The 9,625-nt window shown below is 38.0% G+C and overlaps 1 protein-coding gene across 1 annotated transcript in view; it reads left to right on the top strand.

Moving 5' to 3' along the window:
- Nucleotides 1–761: 761 nt before the first annotated feature.
- The window catches only part of MAST4 (microtubule associated serine/threonine kinase family member 4), a gene marked incomplete at its 5' end in the record, with an annotated part of 65,864 nt that continues 57,000 nt past the window's right edge, over nt 762–9,625 (top strand). The window contains 2 exons of the mRNA XM_008056267.2: nt 762–971; nt 6,318–6,419. Of these exons, the coding sequence (XP_008054458.1) occupies nt 762–971; nt 6,318–6,419 (312 nt within the window). The remainder of the gene's footprint in view (nt 972–6,317; nt 6,420–9,625) is intronic.

The following is a 9,625-nucleotide window of genomic DNA, read 5'->3' on the forward strand; positions in this document are numbered from 1 at the left end:
ATATAAAATATGTGTGCTGGCATGTTAAAACCTAGCCAGAAAAACCCGTTTTTGCCTCACCCTATGGAACTCTAGAGACATCCTGATTTTTTTAGTTAAGTAAAAAAGCATTTTAAAAAATTGATATTTTTGACAATCCATCTGAAATTGCCCAGTATCTAAAACGCAGGCATAACAATTTGCAGATATAATTTGAGTTATTTAAAGAAGCTTGCATGGTCAATTTTACATTTTACAGAACGCAGGGAAAAAAAGGATTATCATCCTGAAATATTCCTTTTCACTTATCTACCTCAAATATTTATTCCACATGGTAAGGCTTCTTTTTCTTCTTCTTTTTTTAGGTATATTTATTTTTTAGAACAGTTTTAGCTTCACAGCAAAACTGAGCAGAAGGTACAAAGATTTCCCATATATGCCCTGCCCAATAAATACCCAGCCTTCCTAATAACCAACATCCCACCCCAGAGTGATACATTTGTTATAATCCACGAACCCATGTTAACACCTCTTTATCACCCAAGTTATGTTTATATTAGGGTTCACTCTTGTTTTTTTACAATCAGTGGGTTTAGACAAATGTATCATGACGTGTGTGCACCATTACTATATCACACACTGGTGTGTGGCTTCTTTTAATGACTAGAATTCTATTTAAGAACTTGTGGAGGTCCCTGAAAATGCTAGATAAATGTGATAGTTGAATTGTCTGCATGTGTGTCTCCTTGTATTACATCTGGGTACATGTCTTCTCTACATAGGCTACCGCTCAGATGGAAGAGCGTCTAAAGGAAATTATCACCAGCTACTCTCCCGACAGTGTTCTTCCCCTCGCAGACGGAGTGCTTAGTTTCACTCACCATCAGATTATTGAACTGGCTCGAGATTGCTTAGATAAATCCCACCAGGGCCTCATTACCTCAAGATACTTCCTTGAATTACAGCACAAAGTAGATAAGTTGCTACAGGAGGTAAGAACCATGTACTATATACAATTTTCTGATTTATTTTACTTTTCCCTTAGAAAAAAATTTTTGGAGATCATTTGCTTACAAGTTATAACCATGGGATGGAGTTCACATTTCAGGAAAGTGAAGAGGAAAAAAAAAATCTACCCGATTGCTACTTGCTATAAATGGATTCTGGTCATTATTTATAGTAATAGAAAATTAATGTAATAAACTTTACACGAACCTTGGGACCTGACAATCTATGACTGTAGGATAAGTGGATTGTGAAGGATTTTGAAGCAGTGATTTTTTTTCCCCCTTAACCATAAAGTTATAAATTGCTTGAGCGTATGTGTGTTATTTGATGATGCTATCTAGTTCTAATATCTGAAAAAGCTAAATGGAAAAATTTGCTGGCTTCTTCCAGGCTGTGTGTTCTATTAATTAACCTGCATGTGGTGTTGGGTAGTAAATGGCAACTTATATTTTCATTAATATCAGTTCGTCTTCTAAGAAAATATCCAATTTCCAGAATAACAGATAAACATAGGACCTGTCTAGGCCTAACACTTGCATGCCTAGCTCTTGATAATACTCAGGACAGAAGGGAGTCTGTATGGGGGAATGGAATGAGTGCACAATATTGTTCTTCTGACTGAAATTGACCAGTCACAGCCTACAAGTGAAACCTATTTAGTCTATGTATTTGAATATATTGTATTTCTGTATGTTGTGGGGCATAAATTATGCCCAGGTAAACAAAATCCTAGGTGGTTTTCGTTAAGCATGAATATGTAAATAATTTCATAGAACTGAAGGAAAATGCTAGCATCCTAATTTCCTAGAAATCTACCTGGCTTCTGATGCCCTCTCACTAAACTCGCTGATGTTCTTTTTTATTGTCATAGCCAATGGACATTTTACTGGAACATTATTGCATTCAGCATTGTTAAAACCCTTTTTCTCTCCTCTCCTCTTAATATATTCTCTTATTCTTGGTACCTTTCTGACCATTTCTCTTCTGCCTCTTCCAAGGGTTTCTCTTCCAACTCATGTTTTCTGCATGTTAGTTTTTCCACGATTTCATTCTCGGTATACCGCTCCTCCCTTCTCTCCTAGTGATCTTGGCTGTCTGATGGCTTCCAATCTTTATTTCAGGCCTGCAGTCCTCTCTCAGCTTTCAGAGTCTTATGTCCACCTGCCTACTGAGTATCTTTCCACCTGAACAGCTCACCAAAGCAGCAGACCCAATCTGTTTACGACTAGACTCAGCATTTCCCCAGCTAAATCTACTTCACCCTTATTCTTTGCCTCCACCATTGGCACCAGCATCTACCCAGTCACCTGCTAGAACTAGAGTCTCTCTTTCCTTTTATGAAACAACCACCAGACCTTCACAGTGTGCTTCCTAAATATTTCTGTAACTCTTCCCTCATACTCTATAAGGATTAACTGGCTCAGATCCTCATTCTCTCTCTGCCTCCTTCTGGTCCTAACTCCTCAAGTTTATGCTTTTGTGCAGCTGCAAGCATGTTTGGCTGATACTTTTTATTGGCTTCATTCTGCCTACAGATAAAAACCATAACAGGGCCCATGGCCATGCCCTCCCTCTCAGTGCATTTAGCCACAATGCATTGTACTGATCTCTGTGTACTCTCTTGACCAGCAGGCAATGGTCTCTGATGAACAGGGGTCCTCTCTAACTCCCTGGTACCTAGCTCAGGGCCTGATGTTTATTGGATCCTCAGTAACAGTAGAAGGGAGGGAAAAAGGAGGCATATGCATAGGTACATATGTCAAGATATTTGATCTATTATGATGTATCATCAAGTAATATCTGCTGTTGCAAGTAATTTCTGCTGTTGCTTTTAATCAAATCAGTTTCCAGAAAATGCTGGAAACACTGTGTATATTACTGTTTATGAGAATAACTTGAAAATTATGTTTAGTAAGTGGTACCCTTTTGAACAGAAGAGGCAGGCAGAGAGGAACACCGTAAACAACCTCTATGAGATACTCCTTTCTTAATTTCACAGTTCTGTCCCAGGATCATACCATAATTACTAGTTTAGTCCTGTGTTTTTTATTCATTCATAGACATTTCTTGAAAAGGGTAGGATTGATATCCAAAGTTATTATATTAAAATCCCCCACTTAACATTGAAATCTCCCACTTAATTTCTGTGTGAGAGACTTGCCAGATTGTGTCGTGGCAATTTCAAAAAAAAAAGGGGGGGTTTCAAAGGTTATGTGAACGGGCCATATAATAGATGAAAAATTATCAATTTTGGAGAACTGTCTCTTTTGGCCATAAAAGCATGTATACTTGTGGCAAAAAGGTCATTATTAGGTAAATAAGAATATTTTTCTTATTTATCTTCACAGATAAACAGTTTGCTTGAGTCCTTTTGTAAAAATTAAAACTATCTTCATAGTCACCTTTACAGTGTCCTTGCAGAGCTTAGAGCTAATCTCTCACAGAGGGACTTGACCCTTTAGACGGAACTGAATTGTGGAACTTACCTCTGTTTCCCCACAGTGCAGTGGTTAGTTCCCAGCTGTGACATTCTGTGCCCTGCAGGCCTGTCTGCCAGCCATTTTCTCCATTGTCTACCTTTTGCATAGCCCAGACAAGGTTCCTGTAAGGTTTGAGCAGTTTGACTTAACTGATGCCTTTTTAAAGTCCTGAAATCTAGAACAATTCCAGATGAATGCTTTTATGTTTCCATTCGAAAATTTTCCTCACTTAGGTGTGCTTAGCTGAAGAAAATAAAGTACGATGTAAGAAGCTCCAAACCACTGTCAAATCTGGGTCATAGCATTTTTTACAGGGGCCCACACTTAAAATACAGACTGTTAAAATCCACAGTGTAGCCGGGCTCGGTGGCTCAGCCTGTAATCCCGCACCTTTAGGAGGCTGAGGTGAGTGGATTGCCTGAGCCCGCAGGTTCGAGACCCGCCTGGGCAGGTGAGACCTCAACTCTACATAAATCAAAAAAATTAGCCGGGCGTGGTAGCATGCGCCTGTAGTTCCCGCAACTTGGAAGGCTGAGGCGGAAGGATCGCTGGAGCCCAGCAGGCCGAGGCTGCGGTGGCCGGGAGCGGCCACTGCACTCCAGTCTGGGCGACAGAGTGAGACTCCAACTCAAAAAAAAAAAAATTCACAATGTTCCTCCTTTGGATCTTGGGGTCAGTCACCAGGAGACAATTTCTCTTCTCAGGCTAGTTGTGTCTTCTTATTTGGTAGTGTTATAACAAAGCTTTTCCTCCCTTCCTTGATGGTAGTAGATAAAGTATTATTTGAGTTAATTTAGCTTGTATGCTTTGGCCTTGGTTGTAGCTGATAGTTCTTAGAAATGAGAAGTTGGAACAAACTGATTACTTTTATGATTTTTGAAATTAAAACACTATTTTTAAGTGCTTTAAGATATAAAGTACTTGTTTCCTTTTGAAGAGACCATTAGAATGTGCTCAGGCTTTTTAGACTTACTTTATATTCCTGAATTTATAAAACATTACTTATTTATAGTAAGAAAAACTTCAGTATCCAGTCCAAATTGCCAACCAAAAAGTTAGATGATTTCTTTTGCTTTATCTTTTAAGGTTTTCTGTGTAGTTTGGTTAAGGATAAACTCTTAATGAAGGCATGTAACTATATTTCTTGGCATTCATTGTGTCTTCCAAAATCCATTTTTATTGCAAAACAAGAATTGAGAAGAAAAATGTAAAGGCTGTTCAGTATTTGAGATCGATCTGTCTATCTATCTATCTATCTATCTATCTATCTATCTATCTATCTATCTATCCATCCTGTCTGTCTGTCTATCTATCTATCTATCTATTTTCCTTATATATGTCCTAGCATCCTTATTGGTTACTAGGATCTAGTATAACTATAGTTATAGTTACTAGTTGGTTTTCTTTGAGCATATTCTATTCTATAATTATTTGCCAAAAATCTTTTTCCTTGTTTTTTATTATAATTGTTAACTGTTTTGTTTTTGCCCATATATGGTTTTTGTGCCCATGTTTTTGATGGCTTAAATTCAGTCGATATATTACTGCTAAGTGCAATCACTTTTTATATATTTAGTCTACCGTGTCCTTTCATGAGGGTAAGAGGCTGGTCCTTGTTATGATCAAGCACCTTCGAGAATGATTGTAAATGTTTATTACTGTATCTGTGAAATTATACTAAATTGTACCAGCATCACCTTGATATGTTGTTTTTTTAATTCTTAGAGGACAGTAAATCATAAAAACAAATGAAGTCTGAAAGTGGACATACATAGTTTACATTAAAACTTTTAAAACTTGTTTTATGCCTGCCTTGATACAGATTTATCTCATTTTTTTCAAGAAAATATCATTGAAAATGTAAATGACTGTTAACAAAGAGCTTTGCTCTCGGAGTATTCATTATGCTTAGACAACATGTGAAATAAAATTTAAAAAGATTTTAAGTCAATTAAATTTTACTGAGTGGAGTAACTGGGTATTTTTTATTCAGTGTGTGAAACTGAATTCATATGTGTATATACTCAAGTACAGGTTGAGCATACAAAATCTGAAATGCACCAGCATGATACCACAAGTGGAAAATTCAACACCTGATTTCATGTGACGGGCACATAATTATTAAACATATTGTACAAATTTACCTTCATGCTAGGTGTATAAGGTATATATGAAACATCAAAGAATTTCATGTTTAGACTTGGATCCCATCCCAAAAATACATCATTGTGTATTTGCAGATATTCCTAAATCCGAAACACTTCCAGTCCCAAGCATTTCAGATAAGGGCTACTCAACCTATATAAACATCCAGCTAATATTTGAAATAAGCTTTGCAAACTTCTTACATGTAATTAAATAACAGGCTAATAATCATAGCGTATACGTGAAATACATTTCATGTATATGTTAAACATCCAGGATAACAAAAGCATTCCTTCACTCTGCTAGCCATTTTACATATCTAAGATGTTACATCTGGAAAAATAAGTTCTTGATCAGCCTCCCTCTACTTCTACCATGTACTTTATATGTCATATAAACTTTTAATGTCTTCTCCATTCCTGTTCACGTTAAGAGCCCTTACATTTGATTTTTATCACAGACAATAAATCAAAGTTTTGCAGTTAGGGTATACCTAATAGAGCTATTTTGTAGATACTGACCTTTAATCGTGTCCATTTACATACAGATAATGCCTGTTTATCAGTCTTTCAAGAGTATTTTCTAAGCCTCTCGATTTTTGAATATTTGCAATGATCTAATTAGCATGCTTTGCTGATTTTTTAAAAAATTTTTTATTTAGTGAACTAATTCTGTCTCATCATTCTCTTTGTTGCTTTTTCATAGGCTCATGATCGTTCAGAAAGTGGAGAATTGGCATTTATTAAACAGCTAGTTCGAAAGATTCTAATTGTTATTGCCCGCCCTGCTCGGTTATTGGAGTGCCTGGTAAGTTGTCCCTAGATGTGACTGCATTGTTTATTATTAACAAGGAAAGTAGTAGTAACCCTCAGAAAGCCCCAGTTTCATTTGGTTTTAAACACCAAATGCAATAACCAAATAGAGTCAGGAGGAATTACAACTTGCAAATGTTTATGATGACATGCGTGTGTGATTTGTCTTTTTTGACTTTAAGAGGGAATTCTAGGACTTGGGTCATATTAGGTGATAGTCCTGTGATTTTCTAGTCAAACTTGAAAGATGATCATGTAATAATTTGCTTGAGCTTATCTCAGTATAATTACTTTATGTCACAGCTAATTTCAAACGCTTGCCGTGCCTCACCTTTTTGGAGTTGCCCAGACACAGAGATAAATAGTGACCTGTGATTGTAATTATTATTTGTTTTTAAAATATGTCATGTTAGAAAACAATGCTAGTTAGCAACCCACTTGGGAAAATATAGTAGGGCCTTATCCAGACCTGAAGGAATGAGACTTACAGAGATTAGGTCATTTTATCAACTATTTTTTTTTGGCCAGTGGTCATTTTCCTGTTTTACAATTGTTGTTTTATGACATGTTGATTTGAGATTTCAATAAACACTGTGAGCAGATATGGAATTTTGGACACAAAAATTATTTTAACAGGCTATTCATATAGCATTCGAGCTCACCTTTAAGTTCCACTAGCCGTTGAAGTAATGATAATACCGTGTACAATACAGTTCTCAGAAATACAAGCACACGTGAATCATACATATATGATTGCAGTGCTTTGGTTTTGTCCTTATTTTAATTATTATTAGTAGTGTTTTATAATAGTGAAATATTCACAACAGTTTCATCTGAGCCTTAAACAGTACTTTGAAAGCAGCAGAATTTTCATGCTACTTCCAAGTTCAATTATTTCTATCTTTGAGAGGCTACACTTTCACTTTTTCACACATATGTATATACCAGTGCATAGTGACACACAGCAGTGAGGAATCTGGAGGAGAAAGGTGTAGAGAGTTGGGAGCCTGGGAGAAGGTTTTTCATCAATGTCAAGGACCTTTAGAATCACAGAACCAAACACAGCATTTGGCATTGAGTGTCTCTGGAAAGATAAGAGGGAAAAAACACCTTGGATGCCTCTAGGAGAGAACTGGGTGACTGGTGAATGCAGGGAGAAGGGAGACAGTTTTTTACTACTTCTCCTGTTGCAGCTTTCAAATAGGCACCACGTGCTTGTACTTCCTGCAGTTAATTGAGGGGAAAGGGTCATTTAGCATGAAAACTTGTTGCTAAGAGCAGATGTTGCCTTAAAGGAGGAAATTAATTTTTTGCAGTAATCACTCAGAATCAGAAGAGAAAAAGTGAAAGTGTTGCCTCTCAAAGATAGAAAAAATTGAACTTGGAAGTAGCATGGAAATGCTGCTTTCAAAGTCCTGTTTAAAGTTCAGATGAAACCTCAGTTTCAGAGCCCTAGGAGGTGTTTTCCTCAACCTGTCATCTCATGTCTGCAGATCCCAGGCTTGCTCTGTCAATTATTGGAGGTTGACATAAAGGGCACTGAGTAGGTCAGGCACGTGGCTCACACCTGTAATCCCAGCACTTTGGGAGGCCAAGGCAGGAGAATTGCTTGAGCCCAGGAGTTTGAGACCAGCCTGGGCAACATAGTAAAATCTCATCTCTATAAAAAAAATATTAAAAAATTAGCCAGGCACGGTGGCACATGCTTGTGGTCCTAGCTACTCAGGAGGCTGAGGCTGGCAGATTACCTAAACCCATGAGGTGGAGGCTTCAGTGAGTCATGGTCATGTCACAGCACTCCAGCCTGGGCAACAGAGTGAGACTCCAACTCAAAAAGAAAAGAAAGGGCTTTGAGTGCTTATATAAATTTGCCTCTACCCCATCTGCAGCAAGCTTTTGTTTATGGCCTTTACATATTCCTGAGTAATTCTCAGGTGAAATGCTTAGATTCCAAAGTACCTACCTGAGGCATTAATGAAAATGCAAACGATCTTGGGGGGACAATGGGGATCTGGGAAATATAACTGAAAATAACAATTGTGCTTTAAATCTGTAAGCATAATTGTTTACAACACATCAATCCATGGCATCTCTGTGGGTGTAGGAAAAAAGCCAAACTCAGTTTCTCCTAGTCTATTCTCACGACACCATTCTGACACCAGTTGTGTGGAACGCCCCCCCCCCCAAAGATCAAGCAAGCAATCAGTTCTGCAGCAGACACCAACCAGATGTCCTCCAATTCCAATTCAGTGCTGTCTACCTGGAGCTAGTGTCAGATCCACAGGTTGAGGGTTAAATCCTCCAAGATTCCTCTCCACCCCCCACTCCCAAGACCATTCGCAAGCCCCAGGTTGTTTTACCTGTGCATTTAGCCAACTGGCTATAAATCAAGGTTCCTATGAAACCTTTCTTGGGCTCGATTAAGTTGCTAGAGAAGCTCACAGAACTCAGGACTCACAGAACCCATTTGCTGGTTTGCTGTAAAATATATTACAAAGGATACAGGTGAAGAGACGCGTAATGTAAGGCATGGGGAAAGGGGTGTGGAGCTCTCTAGGAACCTCCACGTGTTCAGCCACCTGGAAGCTCCCCAAACCCAGTCCTTTTGGGTTTTTATGGAGACCTCATTACATAGGCATGATTGATTACATCGCGGGCCATTTGTGATGAACTTAACCCTCAACCCTCTGTGAAGGCAGAGTGGGCCTGAAGCTTCCGACCCTCTAATTACATGTTGGTTTCCCTGACAACTAGCCCCCTTCCAGAGACTATCCTCAACTCATTAGCATACAAAAAGACATCCATCACTTTGTAGTCTCCAGAAATCAGGGATAAAAACCAAAGTTAGATTTCATAGTATCACAGCATCCATCTAAAATGATGTGATCCTGAAAATTTTTGTTACATTTTCTCAAAGATTTACAGAAGATGGAAGTAATTGGAAGCCTTAATTTCCTATTTTTCTTTTTCGATCTTAACATTATATAATATTCCAGATTTAATTTTAGAGTTAACTAATAAAATATGGTAATTTTGTGACATTTTTCTCCCCAACATTTTTGGACACCTATATTAAGGCCTGTATTATAGGGGGTTTCCTGCAAAACCTTTCAGTAAATATATTCTTTTTTTTGAGTTGGAGTCTCACTCTGTCGCCCAGACTGGAGTGCAGTGGCCGCTCCCGGCCCCCGCAGCCTCGAC

The sequence above is a fragment of the Carlito syrichta genome, unplaced genomic scaffold, assembly GCF_000164805.1.
Source record: "Carlito syrichta isolate Samal-C Ts95f unplaced genomic scaffold, Tarsius_syrichta-2.0.1 Scaffold302305, whole genome shotgun sequence".
NCBI lineage: Eukaryota > Metazoa > Chordata > Mammalia > Primates > Tarsiidae > Carlito > Carlito syrichta.